General features: G+C 33.9%; 3 protein-coding genes across 3 annotated transcripts; 1 reads left to right on the top strand and 2 right to left on the bottom strand.

Annotated features, from left to right (window-relative positions):
• Positions 1–917: 917 nt before the first annotated feature.
• LOC108903795 (cathepsin B) lies at positions 918–1,654 on the top strand. The gene is made up of 2 exons (XM_018706093.1): positions 918–1,170; positions 1,329–1,654. Exons 1-2 carry the CDS (start codon positions 1,026–1,028, stop codon positions 1,532–1,534), a joined length of 351 nt encoding a protein of 116 aa, XP_018561609.1. The 5' UTR covers positions 918–1,025; the 3' UTR covers positions 1,535–1,654.
• Positions 1,655–3,810: 2,156 nt separating this feature from the next.
• LOC108903776 (cathepsin B-like) lies at positions 3,811–14,727 on the bottom strand. The gene is made up of 6 exons (XM_023454380.1): positions 14,602–14,727; positions 14,181–14,523; positions 11,654–11,722; positions 11,391–11,531; positions 11,061–11,328; positions 3,811–4,088 (listed from the first exon to the last, which is right to left on the bottom strand). Exons 2-6 carry the CDS (start codon positions 14,511–14,513, stop codon positions 3,883–3,885), a joined length of 1,017 nt encoding a protein of 338 aa, XP_023310148.1. The 5' UTR covers positions 14,514–14,523; positions 14,602–14,727; the 3' UTR covers positions 3,811–3,882.
• A 2,097-nt stretch (positions 14,728–16,824) lies between these two features.
• LOC108903839 (cathepsin B) lies at positions 16,825–23,173 on the bottom strand. The gene is made up of 5 exons (XM_018706154.1): positions 23,068–23,173; positions 22,619–22,961; positions 20,184–20,384; positions 19,854–20,121; positions 16,825–17,124 (listed from the first exon to the last, which is right to left on the bottom strand). The coding sequence occupies exons 2-5, from the start codon at positions 22,949–22,951 to the stop codon at positions 16,919–16,921; spliced, it is 1,008 nt and encodes a 335-aa protein (XP_018561670.1). The 5' UTR covers positions 22,952–22,961; positions 23,068–23,173; the 3' UTR covers positions 16,825–16,918.
• Between the last annotated feature and the right edge of the window lie 280 nt (positions 23,174–23,453).

Below are 23,453 nucleotides of genomic sequence, written 5' to 3'. Positions count from 1 at the left end.
AAAAATATAAAAAAAAGACCCGTGAGACATAAAATTTTTATTGTAAATGTAGTTTCACCGTTGAAGATAATATTGCATTATAGGCTAATTCAAACATGGCGGAAACCGCAAGGAGCTTATTTGTTACCGTTTTCGAATTTAATAAAATTAAATTAAATTTAAAATAATTGAGTTTATGTTTATTACAGTATCTAAATTCACATTTCTAAGATTGGAATATTGAGTAGGTAATCTAATCAGTAATTGACATATACTTGACACCTCTGTTAAGTGTCATAAATAGTAATTTTCTCAAGGCACAATTTCATACATTTATTTTCAGCAGGAATTTTTGAGCAAGTAATGAATTATTGAAATGGATTTTTTTGAAATATTTGAAAAAAAACGTCTTTGTTTCATTTCAGCCTTGTTTGAGGTGATATTGGAAAAAGAAGAACACTTTCTCGTGGTCACTTTTTGCCCTCTATCGAATGGCGTAATCAATTTTTATATGTAACGTTTCGTCTCTCCAGGACCATCATCAACTTCATATTTTTAAAAAACGACCCTGACAGTACAGTATTGGGGGTCATGAAGGCTTGCAAGAAAATGTTATAAACTTTCCCGAGTCGTATTTAAAAAAGTCGATGATGGTCCTGGAGAGACGAAACGTTACATATAAAAATTGATTATGCCATGCGATAGAGGGCAAAAAGTGGTCATGAGAAAGTGTTGTTCTTTTTCCAATATCACCTCAAACCAGGCTGAAATGAAACAGAAACGATTTTCCAAAATTTTTTACAAATATTTCGAAAACTAATCATGTTAGCCTTGAATTTTTAGAGGCATAATGTTGGTCCCCTGATTACGCAACTTCGCCTCCATTTAAGCTAAAAAAAGTATAATTTAATAATTTAATTTCTCTATTTAAGGGGTGCAAACCGTATTCCCTAGCCCCTTGCTCGCATAACAACGAATACTCGTCGAAACCGGCATGTGAGGATATATTCACGCCGGTGTGCGTCTTTACTTGCGACGCGCCATCTATGTCTTACAAAAGCGAACTGACTTTCGGTGAAACCGCTTATTACGTACCATCCGACGAGGATCAAATCCAATTGGAGATAATGACGAATGGACCCGTGGAAGCGACGTTCGATGTGTACGAGGATTTCTTGTCCTATAAGAGTGGTACGTAACCTTGAATTTCTCGGAAACGGCTTGATCGATCAGAATTAAAGAAGACAAGTGCTTTTCACAAATAAAAAATATCTCCGCGCGACATTCAAGTTCTTTTATAGAAAAGGGACAGAGAAACCACCCTGTATATTATGTGTGTGATTTTTTAGGCGTGTACCAGAACGTAGAAGGGAGCCAACTTGGAGGTCACGCTGTGAAAATCTTTGGCTGGGGTTTGGAGAACGACACGCCCTATTGGATCGCAGCCAATTCTTGGGGTGAGGAATGGGGTGATAATGGGTTCTTTAAGATCCTTCGAGGAGTCGACCATGTTAAGATTGAATCGGAGGTCGTCGCTGGAATACCGAAATTGTAACACATGTTCTTGTATTGAATATGACTAGAAGCTTTACGGTTCTTGTCTACATGAAATGTATTTACTACTAGTCATTTTAGTTTGTTATTTAGGTGTCACTTAAATGAGAATTAACACTTACCTTCGTCTTTTATTTATTTATTTATTTAGAAAATCGACTTTAGTTATCTTTTTAATGATATATTAAAACTATTTAATTTATTTGCAAATAAAAAATACAAAAATCTAACGGTTTTATCAAATAAACATGGTTGGGCTATCATCAAGAAATGTTTAGAAACAAAACAACTCTTACTATTATTTTCATAATACAGGGCGTTTCAGAAATACCTCCCGTAAATTCAGGGAGTGATAGTACGACAAAATATAAGAATTTTTTTGTCTTACGAACCATGTTTTCGAGATACAGAGCGATAAAATAAAATTTTTTAAATAGAATTTTTACGAAAATTTCCAAACGGTGCTAAATATTTTTATGAAATTTGGTATTCCGGGGGTTTTAAGGACGCCAAATAATGATCTAATTATTTTTTGGATATTTCATAGAGTTCATTTTAAGTTCTAATTTTTTTAAGGTTAGGTTTTTTACCATTCGGGCTCCAATTTCCAATGTACAATTTTATTTTCTCAATATAATGTACTCTTGTTAGAACTTCCTAATGTGGACGGTTTTCGAGAAAAAAGGCTTTTAATTGAACTCTTACAATATTACGGTGAAGAAAGTGTAACTTTTCTCTAAGTAGGCTTACGTCAAAACTTGATGGATGTCTCATAAACAACGCATCTATTCTCAGTAATATTTTAAACTCTAATTAACTTTATAACAAAATTTTAGTGACTGTAATTAGTCATTACTAACTAATTACAGTCACTAACAGTCACTAAAATTTTGATATAAAGTTAATTAGAGTTTACAATATTACTGAGAATGTATGCGACATCCACCAATAAGTTTTGACATAAGCCTACTTTGAGAAAAGTCACTTATTTTCTCCACCGTAATATTGTAAGAGTTCAATTAAAAGCCTTTTTTCTCGAAAACCGTCCACATTAGGAAGTTCTAACAAGAGTACAATATTTTTAGAAAATAAAATTGTACATTGAAAATTGGAGCGCGAATGGTAAAAACCTAACCTCAAAAAAATTAGAACCTAAAATGTAATAGGAATGTAGCGTAAGTAGCGCCCTCTATAAAATATACAAAAAATAATTAGACCAGTGTATTCGTCGTCCTTAAAAACCTCGGAATTCCAAATTTCATAAAAATATTTCGCACCGTTTGGAAATTTTCGTAGAAATTCTATTTAAAAAATTTTATTTGGTCGCTCTGTATCTCGAAAACTGGAGGAGATTAACATATAGTTCATAAAAAAAATAATCTTTTTTTTTGTCGTACTATCACCCCCTGAATTTACGGGAGGTCTTTCTGAAACACCCTGTATATACGCATTTCCGACAAATAGCTTTATATTTTACTTCATAATGACGAGCAGAAAAATTTGAGTCCCGTTCTATAGTCGCTTAAAAGTGATTAATAAAATTTCCATCAAATGTTTGAGGTCTTGTGGCGGTATTTTCTAAAACAAATATTTTATAGTTTATTTTTTTGTTGTTACAAAAACAAAATTCTTTCTCCAACAAAATATTATTAGGATAACATACTTTAAAAATCTAATTCCGGAGTAGGATGTTTCATCTGCATTATTATCACACGCCACATATCGCATCACACATCACATATAGCAGACTGCACATTATGGACTATCACACACACTATCTATCACACTATCACATGATTTCTACCTTAAATTTATGGAATGTTTATTGTAGATATATCCAAAGCGCATAATTTTATATAAATGTGACGAATATAATAGCATCTATAAAAAAAATAGAAAACGTTTACGTAGGCACGTTTTAAATTTGAGGCAGATAAAGTAAATATGTTTGTTTGAGGCTTTGTATTTATAGTTTTTTACAGCAGCTATAGATGCGGTTTATTGATGAACTAACTCAAATGATATTACTTTGATAGTTACTTTTTCCTTTAATTATTAAATAAATAATCACTAGGGATAATAAATTCAATCAGGGACTTGATTTTATAAGCTTTTGTCTTGGTCTTTAGAGCGAAATCGGGAACAATTACCAACTCTTTCGGTATCGGATAAAATTAAGTTTATAAAACCAACTTCTTAATCGATTCTTTCTTATTACTTTTTCTTCGCAGTTTAGCAGAAATACCCAATTAAATAAAAAAAAAACGCGATAGAAAATATTTACATACAATATTTTTAAACCTTTATTATATTTGTGGTTTTAAAATTAAAAAAAATATATCACTTATTTTACAATTGGGGCAGGCCGGCGACAACGTCGGATTCGATTCCTACGTGGTCGGATCCACGGAGGATCTTGAAGTATCCGTTGTCACCCCAATCGGTGTTCCAGGAGTTGGCAACCAACCAGTAGGGTGTATCATTCTCCACGCCCCAACCCAGGATCTTTATGGCGTGTGCACTGACAGGATTTCCTGCTACGTTCTGGTATACACCTGCAACAAGACGATAGTCGTAATAAGTTGCTTGTTATTTTATTCGGGCCTCTAGATGCACAGCAAATATAAATACCGACAAGAGGGCTTAACATCAAATTTCTTTTGAAGGAGACAACGTGACAATTACAGGGCAACACCTAGAGTTATATCGACTGATTTAAGATAGATAGACGCGATTGAAACCATGTATTAGTGATAATAATTAGTGTGCCTGTCCAACATCAAATTCGTTGAGTTCGTTTAGTAGTCCAGGATGGAATGGATTGACGTGAAATTTGAACTGTAGCCAGGGAATATCCCAAGAAGCAAAAGTTGTATAGTGCCGATGTGTGCTTTTACCCTAGGGGTGGATTCCACCCCTTTTGGAGAGTGGGAATTTTTTTATTAAAAATAAATTCTAAGCAAAAAATGTTCTATAAGAATTTTTTGTACAGTCAATACTTTTTGAGTTATTTGCGCCTAAACATGTTCGTTTTTAGCCAAAAAAAATGCATGTTTTTGAGCCATTTTTCGCGAATATCTCAAAACTACAAATTTTATCAAAAAATTGAACATAAGCAAAAATGAAGGTAATTAAATAGCAAAGAGATTGCTTTTTTTTTTGTTAAAAATTATGCTCTTTTACACAGGCTCTTATGCGAGTTGGGAAAAAAAAAATCAAACGTGAATATTGCTCTTAAAAATGGTTAGGATCAGAAAAATAACATTGTAATTAAAGAATTAAATATTACTAAACATTTTAAAACAATAAAAATATGCACTTACAATGTAATTATTGAGATAATGGAATGAATATATACCGTTGCGTTGTGGCAAATTTGAACAAACATCTGATCTAATGAAAGTAAATATGGCAACACTGTACGCTGTATTTAACGTGCTATATTTGAATAGCTCGATTATAGACTAAAATTATTGCTGTCGAAGACATATGTAGTAATAATTAATATTAAATAAATTTTTCGTGATCTAATGCAATATAATAACAATTTGAAACAAAAATTGAAAGTATCTCTTTGCAAAACGAACAGTATAGATGTTCCATCATAATTTTCAATTTCAATTTCAATTTTCACAAGGGGTCGTCTCACTATCACACACTGAGCTTCTTGACAGTTATCATATGGATTCTCGGTTTGGACATTTTACTTTTTTCTCATCAATCCACATTCTGTTTACTGCGCATATTATATTGCTCTTCAATCATTACTTTTCCCTTGTATCTTGTATGTTCATTCATGTTTACGGAAAACGCGCAAAGCACAGTTGACAGTAATGACAGTTGACCCAACTTTTACCACCACGCCAGGGCAATGTTGCCAGATTTCACCCATCATTTTACAAGTTCTTAAATGAATAAATAGACACATTTATTCAAATAAAAAGTTAATTGCCGTGCATTAAACACGAAAAATATATGCAAGCTAATGTGTGTTGTATAAATTTCATTCGTATATATTATATTTAGTTCACTCAAATTAATTTACGTAAGGTTGGTACCACAACGAAACTACCGGGTATAAGCATAGGCTTTCCTCCCGCACCGCCTGCCCCGCAAGAGATGTATCGAACTACCTTAATGACGTAACGGGAAAAAAAACNAGAGACTGGTTTTTACTCCGCTAAAATGAAAGTCTAGCTAGCTAAATCGTATTATATATCGCACATACAATTTGTTTGCAGAATATTTGTGTTGACTTTTTTGTCTGCATTTCATAAAACATGTAGCGTGGTTTTCGTTTTTTTACATGCAAAGCTTTAGTAGTTATTTTAACCAACTCGCACGTGACTTGTTTTTTAGAATTTTGGGCGTATTACTGGTATTTCTACCCTCTGTATGACACCATGGTATACGCAGTCAAATTTTCGGTCTATTATAATTTTTGCTTGCTACTTTTGTTTCGTATAACAGTATAATCACAACATTAATCATGCGTACACTACCAGCAGATGCAAAAGAAAGTAATCGTGTATTCAAAAGTCTAATATAATATTTTTATTTCAGGATTCATTAAGTCTAATCAGACATCCACAGTGGTTTAGTGATGAAAGAGTGTTAGTGACAATGACTAAAAGTGACTAATCGGAGTTTTCTGTTGATCGCCGCGATCAACTTGATAAAATTCGTTGATATCCGTTGATTGATGAGTTGAGCCAGAGACGTGTATCTCGGGCAATATTCGGTAATTCACGCTATCGACGTATTCTTCGAGTGTTGAGGCCCTAAATGCTTTCTTCGAAGAGGCGACTTGGATTTGAGTCATTAGGTTCAATCTTCTGGGGAATCAATTGTAAACTACCAATTTCGCGTTTCGCGAGTTAATGTGACAGCAAATGGTAGGAATTCCTCGAGGGACTTGGTCACGTTGGCTGTGGATCAACGGTAAGCTTTCTTTTTGCATGACAATGAATAATTTGTGAAGTGTCAAATTTCCAAATGTTTTGTAATTTCATTATTTATGTTTAGTCGTTAGAAAACGACTTCAATTTTTAAACATTCTTTAATTCATCACTATTACTTAATTTGTTATTTTCGCATTATGGTGGCATAGACAACGATGTTATATAATTTCTATTGTTTATTTTGTGTATTACTAATATTTGCCATGCAATAACAATTAACCGGTAATTACTGAATATAGAATCGAGAGTACTGATACAATATTTGCTTACACTTACCTACATTCTACATTATTGATTTTTCTGGTACATACCTGTTTGTTGTAAATCTAGTGTGTTAATAGAGCAAGTTAAAACAAAGAGATTGAGTTCTGCGTTATCTAATGTTTCCGGGGTAAATTACCTACTGTAATAATGAACATACATTCATCATTTCTTATCAGTCCAAAATCCATTAATAAACAAAAAATTGTACAGTACAATATGAAATACAAACAAAAAATGTAAAATGAGTAATGAAATTTAAAAGTACTGTTCAAATTGATGTGCATTTCTTTCGATACCTACTACATAATTCGCATTTAATTTAACGTTATATGAAGGTGCACCGTCTTGTTAGAAAATATGTAATATGAATATGAACATACTAAATAACTGTAAATTCTTCCAAATTCTCTTGTAATTAGATTCATCAATCATTCATTTTGTTACAAGTTAAACTTGAAAGGTGCCAACAATTACAGACAAACCGATATGTGACAGGTAGCGGTACCATGCAAAATTGTATTTCCAGCGCCTTCTATTTCATATGTTGTAGAAAGCGAGCACCGTAAACGAATGTTTTCTCATTTTTTATCAAAAATTTCGTTACGCAAAGGCATACAAATTTCATATGGTTGGAAAGAGAATAAAACAATCAATTAGAACGTGCAAAAAAATTTATACAATCCCATTTAAAAAATATATGACGTCACCACTCTACAGTGTGACGAAAAAAAATTGTACGTCATTATAAAGAAAAAATTTAAATTTATATTTAAAAATGTATATATTTTACGGGGTGTCCAAACATTTTATTATATATTCATAATCAAACAAAATGACGATATTTTGTAAATTTTCAATTTGAATTCTATGTGTATTAGTAATCATTGATAAAAAAAAATCTATTGACAATTTTAGAATGACTAAGTACTACAGACAATATGCTTATGCTGATAATCTATTCTGAAATATTTTTAAAGATTTTAATCGACTGCTGGTCCTCGAGTACCCTTTAAATTGTTATGCCAGCTCAGATACTTGTTTTTACTTTATCTATCGGTCGCAAACAAGTATAGATTTTTATTTGAATTGCATCAAAAATTAAAAATTGTTGTGGTTTCCAGTCTTCGCAGTAAAAAGTAAGTATAAGTATTAATATTTTGAAATGATAAATCAGAATATTTGTGAATATAATTATCATTTCTCTAATATAAGTTAATATCGAGTGCTCGTTTTTCGAAACACACTTTAAGATCTCTTTTATTCTTTTGAGAAATACAGTGTCGAAGAAATTGCAGAATTTTATGGCAAATTTGACCTATCTTTTTTCGTTTTAATTATCTAGCTCTTTCTTCTTCAAGTTAAAATCGTATTTGAGTTATGTAAGATTTGTCTTTTTTGTTAAAAAATTTCTTTGAATTCCGTAATAAGAGTAGGGTTTTCAAAAACTCAACCTTATTATAAAACTAGAAAAAAAATCTAGACTACATAGTCATAGTCTGTCAAATATACAATGATGGTTGGGGTCCGTAACAAAAACAAGAATTTTACGTCAGTATTGTTGGTAGGCGTCGCAGGTAATACGACTATATTTTAAAATCCCCACAAAAAAGTCTCCTAATAATGTCTGAGCTTATAGTCCAATTAAATAAGCCTTTAAATCGAAATTTTGGTCAACTTGCCTGAATTTTTGATATGAATTAGTTTGAGGAATGTTATAACAATAAGTGACAGTAATTAAGTTATTTTCAAATATGCAATTACAGCCATTTAGCATAAAGATTCAGGTTTTGTGATTATTTATATTTTACATTATAAATTATTTGTATTTATCTCTTTTATTTGTTAAAAATACGATAACTTTTCTATTTGTTAATGTTTATGAATAACCTTACAATTTAATTATAATAATAATACAAATAATTTATAATGTAAAACGTAAATAATCACAAAACCCGAATCTTCATGCTAAAGCTGTAACTGCATATTTGAAAATAACTTTTAATTAAAAATAACTTTTCTTTATAACACTCTTCTGTATTGTCAAAAATAAGGGTACTTTATTCTTGAGCAAAATTCATAATATCTGATATACCTCGTATATAACTGGGAAATTTTGATAACTGAAGATTGCATTTTAGATTTTAGACTATGCAGAACTTTTTATGAAGAATAACTTTTTTTCATAAAACCAATAATAAAAAGGTTTTCCATATGGTTCCAACTTAAGTAGACACACTGTATATTTTTATTTTTTGGGTATTTTACCACCTGCTAAAAAATTAAAAAAAAAAGTAGTAAAATACACCCTTGCGCCAAATGTATCAGTCAGGGGTTATTTTTGCCTAACCAAATAAATCTCACTGAAAAAAATTAAAATTTTAAGTTGTTCGTGGATTACATTTAAAATGAAAAAATGTAGGTTCAGATGTACGAAACAAACAAGGAGTAAATGTGATCGAAAGCGGGAAATAATAGAATAAACCTGTCAATATTTACATTCAACTGATAAAACGGAAACGTATTGAGAAAGTTTATTGAAAAAAATGGAAATCCCCAACTTGTTGTGTAGGTAATTTAATTATAATGGAATTCGCAATTTACTTTAAGAAGTCTAGATTTGATCTTAAGAGTTTTATCAGAACAATTTTTAACTTATAGTGTGCCTAATAGGTACTATTCAGGTAAGTAATTAGATCACGCGTTGTTTAAATATTTAATTAGATGTATTGTAGGTATATCTACATTCGCTTTTAGATCCGTCAACATGAAAATCGCGTTTTGTACAACCCTCTTCGCAATTTCGTACGCTCTGCCCGCCGCCTCCAAAGTGGACCCCTTGTCGGACGAATTCGTGGACATCATCAACAGCAGGCAGTCTACATGGAAAGCCGGAAGAAACTTCCACGTAGACTCGATTTCTCAACTTCGCGGCTTATACGGGGCGTTAAGAAACACGAACAGGACTTTGCCAGTCAAGTCACATGATGTGAGCGGGAGAGAAACAATTTCCAATTTTTTCGACGCCCGCGTGCACTGGGGGGACTGTCCCTCCATCGGGGAAATCAGGGACCAGGCTTCTTGCGGGTCTTGCTGGGTAAGTTAAGCTGCATCAGGTTGAGTTAATAGCCTAAAAACGAAATATTGCCAAGTTTAATTCTAAATTGAAGTTTTAAAGACAAACTTAATAATTATCGAATCTAACTAAATAGATATAGTCGTGGAAAAGAATCACATATACCTAGTAATAGTACATTAGAGTCGGCAATTACTGAATATCATTCTTAGGCCTTTGGAGCTGTCGAAGCGATGACCGACAGGATCTGCATTCATTCCAACGGTACAAAGCAAGTGTCAGTTTCGGCTGAAGATCTGTTGTCTTGCTGCGGATTCATGTGCGGTCTGGGCTGCTACGGAGGATTTGTCGACTCTGCATGGACCTATTGGACTCGGACAGGCATCGTTACAGGAGGACAATACGGGTCAAACGACGTAAGACTTTGTGTTACTGTTAAAGTCTTTACAAAGTATTCACTTACAAATAAAAATAAATTCAATAAATTTATATAACGAGCGTTCAAATAAAAACGTGGTCAAGTTGGTTCTGAAAATTTGGACGTAGGGCGTAGCGTATAGCAAATGAACTTAAACGTCATCTGTCAAAGCGCNAACTTTGTAATGAGTCGTAAGCTTTCTAATGAATAACAAAAGAAATGCAATACATTGTGAATGCACCAAAAGAATATTTTAAACTGTTAAAAACTTTTTTTTCTAATTTTTTGGCCATGGAAGGTTAGTTTTTAAGGATTTTTAAGGGTTGAAAAGTAATTAAATTTCATAAATTATATAAAAAAACATGAAAGGAACTTTACCCAACATATTTGAACATGAATTGAATCTTTAAAATACGTAAATCTGCGATTTTCGCATTTTTTTCGTACAAGGGTAGTTTTCACCCCCAAATAGAAAAAAGCACACATCTAGCCAATATAACTTTTGAAGTGGTGAGTCAGATGAGCTTGTATGCAAATTTTCAGGAAAATCCATGCTATCCAAAAAAATTGGGAGCTTTTACTTTATTTTCGCCTTCAGTGATTGGACTATAGCTTCACAATTAACGCACAAATAAACAAAATAGCACGGTTTAAACTGAAACAGATAATGATGTACCTACTTACTTTTATAATCGAATCAGAGCATTTTTTGTACAATTTATAAACGCAATAAAACTTTGTAAATGTATGTACTACCCGAAATTGTTTTTGTTTTAATTATGTCTGAATAAAATGCGATGTAGATACGTACCGCTCTTGTAGTACCAGAAGTCCTCGTAGACATCAATGGCGGCTTCTACGGGTCCATTCGTCATTATCTCCAGTTGGATTTGGGTCTCGTCGTCGGGGAGCTGGTAAATGCTGTCCTTTTTACCGAAGGTGAGCTCATCCTTGTAATTGAGTTCGTCGGAATCGCACTCTCTGACGCAAGCCGGTGTGTTGACGTAAGCAGTACATGCCGGCCTGACGGAATCGTCGACGTGGTGAGCGCACGGTTCGATGGAATAAGCTTTGCAGCCCTGTAATGGTATTTAGGATTTACACGTGTTCTTTCAGCTACACATTTTCTGTGGGAACTTGCCTGTGTCTCTCCGTATAGTCCCCCGGTGGTGATACCGTTCTCAGCCCAATAAATCCAGGCGGGTCCGAGTAATCCGCCATTGCAGCCCACACCGCAAGTTGTGCAGCATGTGAACAGGTCTTGAGCTGATACGAGTACTTTCTTTTGGCCGTTGGAGTGGATGCAGATTCTGTCGCTCATNAAATCCAGGCGGGTCCGAGTAATCCGCCATTGCAGCCCACACCGCAAGTTGTGCAGCATGTGAACAGGTCTTGAGCTGATACGAGTACTTTCTTTTGGCCGTTGGAGTGGATGCAGATTCTGTCGCTCATTGCTTCGACGGCACCGAGAGCCTGTACAAAAAATGAAATGAAAATGACCATTCGCGACATTTTGTTTCGGCGAGCTGAATTTATCTCTATAGATGCTGAATATTATGCACAATAGCATATTAGTTTCCACAGTCATAAAAATGGGAGGAAGATTGTTTACAGGGTGGTTAATTGTATAATTTTAACGTAAATTCACATTTATAAACTGCGTTATTATTACCAGAACGTTTTGGCATCGCATCCTCTCCTACCTTATCACTGTGTAATAACTCACACGAAATCTGGAATCGGTTAAGTTGAATAGTTTACAAGTTATGGCCTTATAAACAAATTAACTAATTACACAGGTCAACAAGGGTCAAGAAGAAGACACACTAATATGCATTCCCGAAGGATTTTGGTGCGCTGAATCCGAATCTGGTCGCAGAATTGCTCTATCACTTCTGCTTTTTGAGATATCTTAACATAAAAGTGCAAAAAACACTGTTTTTTTTTTTTCATATTTGAGGTTATGTAGTAATGTAGTATTCTTTAAAAAAAAATACATATAACTTAAAAGGACAAGGCTCCCTCTTTCGAATGCGATATCGAAGATATCACATGTTGAAATTTCTAAGTTTCTTAGTTTCTTAATATGCGAAAATCTACTAAGAATNTGTAAATATGATGAAAACCTGTGAAAAAACTCAGAGAGCAGTTTTTATTTCATAACTTCATAACGGTTTAATATTAAATAACGAAATATTGGGGTTGTATTACTATTTATATGCTTAATAATCGGTATAATATACAAATAAAAATTTGCTACAGGAGTCTTAGAAAATGCGGAATCATGGGGCAAATTTTACAATTTTCTTTTTGTACGCAACTTTTTCTACTTCCTAAACCGAAAATATAAAAATTTATCATGTTTTGCATAAAAAAGGTACTCTTGTTAGGTTTTAATAGCATGAACCGTTTTCTAGTAAAATCCATTTCAATAATTCATTACTTGCTCAAAAATTCCTACTGCAAAATGAATGTATCAAATTCTATTACAATTTTTATTTAATTTTCCTTTTGTACTATTATTATCATCGTTGTTGTAGGTGTTCCGTAACTGTTACTAAATCCGGGTTTAATATCCCAGTTAAGTAGATAGTTTTGTAGTAATAATAACAAATAATTTTGAATAATAAAATGTTATTACTCGTATTTTCATTTGAAAATCAAAAAATACCAAAAGAAGGCCCATGAAACATCACATTTTTATTGTAAATGTAGTTTCACCGTTGAAGATAATATTGCATTATAGGCTAATTCAGACATGGCGGAAACCGCAAGGAGCTTATTTGTTACCNTCCCGAAGGATTTTGGTGCGCTGAATCCGAATCTGGTCGCAGAATTGCTCTATCACTTCTGCTTTTTGAGATATCTTAACATAAAAGTGCAAAAAACACTGTTTTTTTTTTTTCATATTTGAGGTTATGTAGTAATGTAGTATTCTTTAAAAAAAAATACATATAACTTAAAAGGACAAGGCTCCCTCTTTCGAATGCGATATCGAAGATATCACATGTTGAAATTTCTAAGTTTCTTAGTTTCTTAATATGCGAAAATCTACTAAGAATCCCTTAGACGTCAAACAGTTCATACTCAGAAACCTTAAATACATACGAACTCAAACTCACAAACTCCAAATCCACAAACCCACAAACCCCAAACCTACAATCTCTAAACCCACAAACTGCAATGCCACAAAACCCGAACCTACAAACTCCAAGCCCACCAACTCCAAACCCACAAACCGTATGGGTACGAAGTTTCTGGAATTGCAATCGACTGCTTGACGTCTAAGGGATCCTTAGTAGGTTTTTGCATATTAAGAAACTGAGAAACTTAAAAATTTCAGCATGTGATATCTCAACGAAAAAAAAAAAGATATTTGAGCAAACTCAACGGCATTCGAAGGAGGGAGCCTTAGATTCAATGTATTAGTTTTTTGAAAAAGAATAGATGGCATTACTACATAACCTCAAATATGACGAAAAACAGTGTTTTTCTCACTTTTAGGTTAGGATATCTCAAAAACCTGACGTGATAAAGCAATTCTGCTGCCAGATTCGGATTCAGCGCACTTTAATCCTTCGGAAATATATATTCAAGTTTCTTGCTTCCAAAATAAAAGTTAAATTTTGTTGGTCTGTGTTATTAGCCTGGACGATCCCAAGCATCTTCCACAATCGCACTGATTTTTTTCACGATAAAAAAGTACCTTACTGTTTTCTCGTGGAAATGAACGGAAAAAAGTTATAAGCGAAAAACGTGAATTTTCGAAAAAATTATACAATTAACCACCCTGTAAACAATAATCCCCACATTTTTATGACTGTGGAAATTATTGTACATAACATTTAGCTTCTAGAGTGATAAATTCAGCTTGCCGAAACAGAAAGTCGCGAAATTGTCATTTCCCAGCTCTTTTTCCTGGCCCACATACCCAACAAGACCCGCAGGAACCTTGGTCCCTGATCGCCCCGATGATGGCAGCACAATCGGACCATTGTTCGCGGGCGTCGAAGGACTCGGGGATGGTTTCTCTGCCGCCCACTTCGTGAACCCTGACGGGCAAAGTCTTCACGGATGTCCTGATGACGCCCGACAATCCACGGATATAATCCAAGGACGTGTTGACGTGGAAGTTCCTTCCAGCAGTCCACGTGGACTGCTTGCTGTTGATGATGTCGATGAATTCGTCTGAGAGCGGGTGCACCTCTACGCTGGGTAGGGCGTAGGAGGCGGCCACCAGAGCTAGACACAACAATATTTTCATAGTGATGGATCTGGAAGGGAAATTAAATAAAAATTATGGTCTGATGATGAGATAATTTTTCACGGAATGTGTACAAACTTATACTTACCACTCTTCTGCTACAGTGGGTAAACTGAGCTAGGTTTCACTGATTAACCTGAAACCTACTGAATGTCAACTTAGGTGCAGAGTCTCAATTTATAGATCTGACGTGTAGTTGGATGAATAAGTGGTTGATAATTCAGAAAAAAAATTCTTGATACAAGCAATTATCACTGTAAGTAAATACTGAAGGGTTCGTATCAATAGGTACTTGGGACTAAGATAGATCCGTATCTGTGTTCTCAGGACCGGATTATGGAGCAGTGCTGCCCTTCGCCAAATTTCCAAAATAGCCTATTTCTATTTTTTAACGTGTTATGTCACCAGGCACCCCAAAAGTGAAATTTTTCTGAATCTTTTTTACGATATTCGCACTATGCATATAAAAAATTGTATTTATATGCCCATGGTTAGAGTGAACGAGACGAGAAACATTTCATTTTTGATTTTACATAAAATAGTGTATTTATTTTGGTGAGTGACAAAATGTTCAATTGGAAATTACTTATTTTTTTCTATATTGGTATATAGTCAGTTGTATATCCAATTTAATTCAAAATGACCTACAATGTAGCAAATTGTTAATAATTTGTCGAGCACTTTATTTTCATTTTTTAAATATTCTCCACTGAAATTAGTTAAACAAAAAAGAATTTTAAATGTTTTAATTTTTTCCAACTTAAAAAAAAACGATCATTGTCAGTAATCACAGATAGTATTCAATTAGCCAGGAATGCACTTCAACATTTCTTAGATAAGGAAGCCACTGCTTTTTCTGTCGAACTAGTGCACTGAGGCATTCACCACACAAAATTTGAGAACAATCGGTTTATAACTCTAAGAAATATTAACAAAAAATGAAAAAAAAATTAACTTCAACACCCTGTATTTCGGAAAAAGTTCAGATTTCGAAATATAGCAAAGTCCATTTAATTTTATCGGATTTACCTCTTCCCGATTTTTTTCAGAATAAAAATGGGACACCCTGTATAAAAGGATCCATAACTTCTGATTTTTACTTGCGATTTTTGTACATGCATACTGTCTAACATTGCTAATTGCAGTTTTATTTATTAAATAAGTACGTAGGTACATGCATTCGTATGTACAAAATGATAAAAAAAAACGTGGTGTTTCCAGACGTTAGTTGTCTACAAAGCAATTGTCGGATGTGGATACTCGTAGAACAATTACAAAGCAATTAGATATCTATTGACGAACAAAGTGTAAATCAAAATATGATACTTCATTTCCAGGAATAAAAAATAAATGTATTTTGAAGTAAAAGATGAAGAGTCGAATATGTTTGATAAATAAATCCTTATTTAGAAATTTGTGTGGATGTTACAAGATTTTCTCCGTAGGCATCCTATTTGAAATATGAAATATGTTCACTGAAAGAACGACACTCTACATCTCTACAAGCTTCATTCCCTTTTTTCTTTAATAACTTTATATTCAGTGGAATTCGATTTATTTCTTTAATGATTTTTTTTTAGAAAGAAAATTGGAAGCTCCTGTTTAAATTTTATAAAATTAAATAGGTAGGATCTAAAAGTGTTTATCGAATAAAGTAAGTAAGCCTTTTCATACGACGATTCCTTAAATTACGTTCTGTATATTATCCTATCGGCACATTATTATCTTTCGTTAATTTGGTTAAAATTAATTTTAATCGAAATAAAATCGCTACGTACAAGGTTATTCATTTATCTTAACTATCCACTCCTATTGGGATAGGTTTTTATAAATAAATTATAATTTTCCCAAATTCCGGATTGCTGCACTGCACTGCTGGGCAATTTATCAACCACTTGTCGGCTGTGATTTATTGCCCAGTAGCCCAATGCAACTGTGATCGTTTTCCTTTGCCCGCGCTCGCTTTCTTCAATTGAGCGTATACATTTCTATCACCTCTACGTTTAGTCCGACCAAATCTGTTTATAGGTATGGCTAAATAAATATGGGAACAAGTTTCTCAAATATTTCAACGCCGAGTCAGCGACCGAACCTGGTACATACTATCAATTGATATCGGAAAGACTATACTCAAGCAAAAAGTAATAAAAAATTTCACAAAAATAATTATAGTGTTAGATGTGAAATGAAAAATACAAATCTTACAAGGCTTATTATTTATAAACTATTTCACAACAGTGCAGGCAAAGCTAATTTTTTTAATTCCTTTTTATTTTCACTGTGGCACGAGTACTCAATTAAATAAATAGGTTTTAGCAAAAAATAATTATTAATTAACAATATTTTGGAAACTTTCATATATTTCTCAGTCTATTTTAAACAAAAAAATTAAATGATCACATATTTTACAATTGCGGCAGGCCGGCAACAATTTCGGATTCAATGCCAACGTGGTCAGACCCACGGAGGATCTTGAAGTATCCTTTTTCGCCCCAATCGGTGTTCCAGGAGTTGGCTACCAACCAGTAGGGTGTATCATTCTCCACACCCCAACCCAGGATCTTTATGGCGTGTCCACCTACGGCTTTCCCTGCTACTTTTTGGTATACACCTGAAACAAAACGGTAATTGGAATGAACTACTTATATCTTAAAGGAAACTAAGAACAGGATATACTTGAGTTCATGTTTAAGTTGAAGGATATCCCAAAGAAAAGAATCGGTAGAGTCAAGGAAAAGACATTTAAACTACTACAAAGCGTTCATAAATGATTAGAATCCAAGTAATTTTGTTTGTTTCCTTCACGTTCCTAATTTCACTATCGATTCTAATGGAGAAACTTATTGTAGGTATACAGGGTGTCCGGTAAGTACATCCTAATCTCTCGGGAGTGTTTAGGGGAGGTCAAAATAAAACTAGTCCTTCCTATAATTTTTTTTCCTAATGTGCCCCATAACGGAGTTATGGGGGGTCAAAGGGGTACCTAGAAATTAACGTTTAGGGTTATAACTTTGAAACCACCCTGTATATTTTAATAAAATTTTCGTACGTTGTATTACACATGGAGCTCTACGATTTGATGCTAAAATCAACTTTTTGCTATTATCAGGTGTCCAGAAACGGACTGGCCCTATCACAATTTTTCTCAAAATTTTGACAGAAGTAATTTTATCAAACTGAAAATATTATTATTAGATACTCTGAAGGTTTTTCTTTAAAAATGGTACTCTTTATTTATTTCGAAAAAATGAACGGTTTGCGAGATAAATCGGTTTTGAAAAAAATTGGTAACAAATACAACAACAATTAAAATTTATTTTTTTACAATAAAATCATTCCCGCTAGTGCCAGCCTACAGATTCACCATAAACATTTACTGGTGGTGAATTAAGGGAATGAATAATGCCGTTTCTTGTAAAATCAACATCTATGACCAAAATACATCTACAAATTATTATTGCTCTTGTCTCCATGGAGTTCTTTTCTATTGTTTTCGTTGTTAGACCCTGTTGATTTTAAAGTACTTGTCAAAGGCGCGTGACAGAATAAAAATTCAATTTTATTGTGGTATTCGTTTTAAGCCGTTAGAAATAACATTTAAAAATGGAAGAATATTCCTGTGCAGAATATGCTGATATGCACCTAATTTATGGGGAAGCATTATGCAACTCCGTGGAGGCAAGAAGACTTTATGAGGAAAGGTTTCCGGGTCGACATTTGCCGAGTCCAAAAACTTTTGAAAGAGTTGATCGTAGTTTAAGAGAAACAGGTAAAAAAAAATAGTGAAAAACGTTAGTGAAACTAATTTCTTCCGAATCCTTTATTTAGGAAGCTTTTTGCCACGCCGTGGTGGAGCAGGAGCCCCGAGGAGAGTACGAGACCCTCATGTAGAGGAACAAATATTGGAAGACGTTGCTAATAATCCTTCAAATAGCATAAGGAAGCTTGCGGCGCAAAACAATGTTACAAAATGGGCTGTACATGAAACTCTGAAAGAACAATTGCTTTACCCGTACCACATCCAAAAAGTACATGCTATGTCTCCAGATGATTATCCAAAAAGACTTCAATACGCCAATTGGTTTTTACAGCATCATATTCGGAATCATAATTTTGGTACATCTATTTTGTTCACCGATGAAGCAGGTTTTACAAGAGACGGCATAATTAATTCGCATAATCTACATGTCTGGGATGAAGAAAACCCTCACGCTTTAGTTCAAACTCGCTACCAACAAAGGTTTATGGTGAATGTGTGGGCTGGCATTATCGGGAATCATTTGATTGGTCCATTTATTCTGGAGCAAAGACTTAATGGTGCTCTTTATTTGCAATTTTTAGAGGAAAATCTAAATATTTTGTTAGAAGAAGTGCCCCTTCAAATAAGAACTGAAATGTGGTACATGCATGACGGTGCACCACCCCACTTTGATCGTTTAGTACGTCAACATCTGACGAATGTTTTTGGTGATCGATGGATAGGTCGAGGCGGACCTGTATTATGGCCACCTAGGTCGCCCGACCTAAACCCATTAGACTTTTTTCTGTGGGGTCATTTAAAAAATAACGTTTATTCAACACCCGTAAATAGTAGAGAGGAACTTCTGCTGAGGCTAACACAGAACTGTGACCATCTCCGCAATAATCACGGAATATTATTTCAAGTGCACCGGGAAAACATTCGTAGGATTAGAAAGTGCATTGAAGTACGGGGTGCTCATTTTGAACATCTACCGAAGTAACATTTAGGTACCTTTGTTCATTGTTGAATGTTCTTTGTTGCATGTCTTGTAAGTAAGTTATTTTTCAAATGTTATTTTTAATTGGTCACTACTTGCTCATAAAGTATAGCCAACCCGTTCAAAGATTTCTGGACTTGATAAAGTTAAAGAAATTAAATGCATGAAATAATATGTAAAAAAAATAAATTTTAATTGTTGTTTTTGTTACCAATTTTTTTCAAAACCGATTTATCTCGCAAACCGTTCATTTTTTCGAAATAAATAAAGAGTACCATTTTTAAAGAAAAACCTTCAGAGTATCTAATAATAATATTTTCAGTTTGATAAAATTACTTCTGTCAAAATTTTGAGAAAAATTGTGATAGGGCCAGTCCGTTTCTGGACACCTGATAATAGCAAAAAGTTGATTTTAGCATCAAATCGTAGAGCTCCATGTGTAATACAACGTACGAAAATTTTATTAAAATATACAGGGTAAAAAATTATAGGAAGGACTAGTTTTATTTTGACATCCCCTATACACTCCCGAGAGATTAGGAGGTACTTACCGGACACCCTGTATAAAATCAAATGATATAAAAAAAAACTAAATACGCACCGCTCTTGTATGAAAAGAAATCCTCGTATACGTCAAAGGCCGCTTCTACGGGCCCATTCGTCAAGATCTCCAGTTGGATTTGGGCCTCGTCATCGGGGACCCGATAAATGCTGTCCTTTCTGCCGAAAGTAAGCTCGTCCTTGTAATTGAGTTCGTCGGAGTCGCACTGTTGGACGCAAGCCGGTGTTCGGACGATATCAGTGCAAGCCGGCCTGACGGAATCGTCGACGTGGTGAGCGCATGGTTCGATGGAATAAGCTTTGCAGCCCTGTAACGATATATAGGATTTATCAGTGTTCTTTCGGCTGCAGATTGTCAGTAGAAACTTGCCTCTGTCTCTCCGTATAATCCACCGGTTGTGATACCGCTCTCAGCCCAGTATTTCCAGGAGGATTCGAGATATCCGCCATTGCAACCGTAGCCGCATGTTGCGCAGCAAGTGAGCAGGTCTTGAGCTGATACGGATATTTTTTTTTCGCCGTTGGAATGGATGCAGATTCGGTCACTCATCGCTTCAACGGCGCCGAAAGCCTGTGCAGAAATAGCCGTTCATATATAATTCGTCTTTCAGTTTCCTTAATTTATTGGAATGCAGCTTAAGAAATAAATAACAAAGTTGTAGCTATCAACAATATTTTTAGTCCTTTCATTGAAGGCGAAGATAAGGTAAAGGCTCCCAATTTTTTCGGATACCATGGATTTTCCTGAAAATTTGCATACAAGCTCATCTGACCCCCCGCTTCAAAAGTTATATTGTCTAGATGTGTGCTTTTTTCTATTTGGGGGTGAAAACGACCCTTGTACGAAGAAAATGCAAAAATCGCAGGTTTACGTATTTTAAAGATTCAATTCATGTTCAAATATGTTGGGTAAAGTTCCTTTCATGTTTTTTAATATAATTTATGAAATTTAATTACTTTTCAACCCTTAAAAATCCTTAAAATCCACTCTTCCATGGCCAAAAAAATTGAAAAAAAAAGTTTTTAACAGTTTAAAATATTCTTTTGGTGCATTCACAATGTGTTGCATTTCTTTTGTTATTCATTAGAAAGCTTACGACTCATTACAAAGTTGCAACCCTTAAAAACCGTCCCTTATAGTAAAATAAAATATTATTGAAAGCTTGAGATGTTTTAATGGTATGCATATACAGGGTGTCTCATAATTAGCTGCCAACCCTGAACAGGCCGATTCTATGATCAAAACTAAGTAAAAAAGTTCATATGAACATGGGTCCGGAAATGCTTCCTAAGGGCACAGGGACCCATTGAAGAGGGAGGAATGGAAATCATTTTTTTGCAATATCTCTCAATCGCGTTGTGATAAATGAATGAAATTTGGTATACACAGCTAAATTTTGATGAGCAATTTGATGGACTAATCCATTTATTTCCACAAGGTCCATTGGGGTGGGTACGGGGGGGCCCTTGGTACTTTGCGTGTGTAACTTTTTCATCTTTGACTTTTTAACAAATTGGACAGCAAATTCCGTTTTCCCGAACTGTTTTACGTTAAAAAGGTACTCTTGTTTCAAATCGTTATCTTTAACGGTTTCTGAGAAAATCGCTCTTGAATTAATCCCACTTTGGTCAATTTCATAGTAATTTAAACAAAAAATAATAATAATAATTTTCCTTTCCTCTCTTTTCCATTTAAAGGATTAATTTTTATTTAATTAAATTTTTTATTATTATTTTTTTATTAAAATTAGATTAAATTTAAACAAAAAATAATAACAATAATGTTCCTTTCCTCTCTTTTACATTTAAAGGATTAATTTTTATTTAATTAAATTTTTTATTATTATTTTTTTATTAAAATTTTATTGCAACTTTTCAGCCACCCAAAAAACCCTCATGGAAGACCTACCCCTCATAAAAAAACCTACCCCTTATAGAAAAATGTCCTAAAAATTATATGTGAGTATGATATAATTTTTTTTTTAAATCTTATTGAATTTATTCTTAATATTTTTTTATTAAATTAATATCAAATATTATAAATATTATTGAAATATTAACTCAAATCAATTCACAAATGCTCCAAAATACACAAAGATGATAGTAATTTACCCGCACCGAAAAAATGCGATTAATTTTTTTACATAACTTTTGCAATTTTAAAGTTATAAATTTACTCAAAAAACCATTTTATAGGGAATTTAAAGCACTTTAAATTCTGTGATTTGCAGTTTTTTGAGCCCTTCGTTTTTTAGATTTGTAAGCTAAAAGGGCTCAGGAAAGGCAGTCTTGGAGCTTAGTTTTGAGCTTCTAACAGTCATAATTCAGTCAAATTTTGTCCTACAAAAATTTTAAAAAATGCAAATTGTTCAGTAAGAAAAAACCTACAATTTCTTATACGATCATCTTTTTTATAACTTTGTTAGTTTTTGAAATATTTTGAAAAAGGGCGATTTTTTTCAAAATTTAAAAATTTAATTCAAAAGTAAATGAAATATTTTTTAAATTTAGGCTTCTAAAATCGTTCAAATTCCCAGAATCTACTGTTAATACATAAATAAAGTAAACTGCAGAAGAAATACGTTTAATTAACAAGTCAATTTTACATTTAAAATATTAATGACCCGAAAATGACCCGTTTTTCGAATAAATCTAGAATCTAATGTATAAAAGAATCTAGATTTTATAATATACAACCAACATAAATCGACATAAAAAGCGAATGGCAGCAAATTTAGATCTCTTCGTAGCCATGAATTTCAGCAAGCGTCTAGATTTTGTCTACGTTTGTGTTCGAATACGTACCCAACAAGATCCGCAGGCAGCTTGGTCCCTGATCTCGCCGATAATGGCAGCACAGTCGGCCCATTGCTCGCGGGCGTCGAACGTCTCGGGGATGGTTTCTCTGCTGCCCACTTCGTGTCCCCTGACGGGCAAAGTCTTCACGGATGTTTTAATAACACCGACCAATCCACGGATATGGTCCAAGGACGTGTTGACGTGGAAGTTCCTTCCAGCAGTCCACGTGGACTGCTTGCTGTTGATGATGTCGATGAATTCGTCTGAGAGCGGGTGCACCTCTACGCTGGGTAGAGCGTAGGAGGCGGCTACCAGGGCTAGACACAAAATTATTTTCATGGTGACGGATCTGGAAGGGAAATCGATCAAGGAAAAGTTAAATTAGCTAATAACACCTTGACAATAAAACGAAAATATAATAATGTTTCTCAGTGTATTTTTAGAATGGTACTTGCCTGCAACTGGGCTAAGTTTCACTGATTAACCTGAAACCTACTGACGTTCGACTTGAGTGCAGACTCTGTATTTATAACAATCTGGCGTCTGGTTGGTTGAGTAAGTGGATGATAATCCAGAAAATATTTTTTTGATACAAGCAAATATCAGACTATAAGTAAATACTGAAACGATTCAATGAATCCTATCTATAGGTACTTGAGAACAAGATAGATCCGTATCTGCATTTTACTCAAGACGTGGATTCTTTTAGACACATAAAGGATAATTACGCATTTGAAAACGTAAATTTAAAACACCTGAAGCGGACTGAAGGGTTACGATATATTTTTAAGTCAGTATATCACGCTAAATATTTGTTAGCTCGATTCTTATAATTACGCTT

This window comes from Anoplophora glabripennis, unplaced genomic scaffold (assembly GCF_000390285.2).
Source record: "Anoplophora glabripennis isolate ALB-LARVAE unplaced genomic scaffold, Agla_2.0 scaffold134, whole genome shotgun sequence".
Classification (NCBI taxonomy): domain Eukaryota; kingdom Metazoa; phylum Arthropoda; class Insecta; order Coleoptera; family Cerambycidae; genus Anoplophora; species Anoplophora glabripennis.
Note: the sequence above shows the minus strand (reverse complement) of the source record. Positions and strands in the feature narration are given on the sequence as shown.

Coding starts and splice junctions, on each gene's coding strand:
- LOC108903795 (XM_018706093.1), top strand. CDS start 1,026: ATGTCTTACAAAAGCGAACTGACTTTCGGTGAAACCGCTTATTACGTA. Junction 1,171..1,328: donor TTTCTTGTCCTATAAGAGTG/GTACGTAACCTT, acceptor GTGATTTTTTAG/GCGTGTACCAGAACGTAGAA.
- LOC108903776 (XM_023454380.1), bottom strand. CDS start 14,513: ATGAAAATATTGTTGTGTCTAGCTCTGGTGGCCGCCTCCTACGCCCTA. Junction 11,723..14,180: donor GTTCCTGCGGGTCTTGTTGG/GTATGTGGGCCA, acceptor TTTTTTGTACAG/GCTCTCGGTGCCGTCGAAGC. Junction 11,329..11,390: donor GACTATACGGAGAGACACAG/GCAAGTTCCCAC, acceptor ATACCATTACAG/GGCTGCAAAGCTTATTCCAT.
- LOC108903839 (XM_018706154.1), bottom strand. CDS start 22,951: ATGAAAATAATTTTGTGTCTAGCCCTGGTAGCCGCCTCCTACGCTCTA. Junction 20,122..20,183: donor GATTATACGGAGAGACAGAG/GCAAGTTTCTAC, acceptor ATATCGTTACAG/GGCTGCAAAGCTTATTCCAT. Junction 17,125..19,853: donor TTTCTTTTCATACAAGAGCG/GTGCGTATTTAG, acceptor GTTTTGTTTCAG/GTGTATACCAAAAAGTAGCA.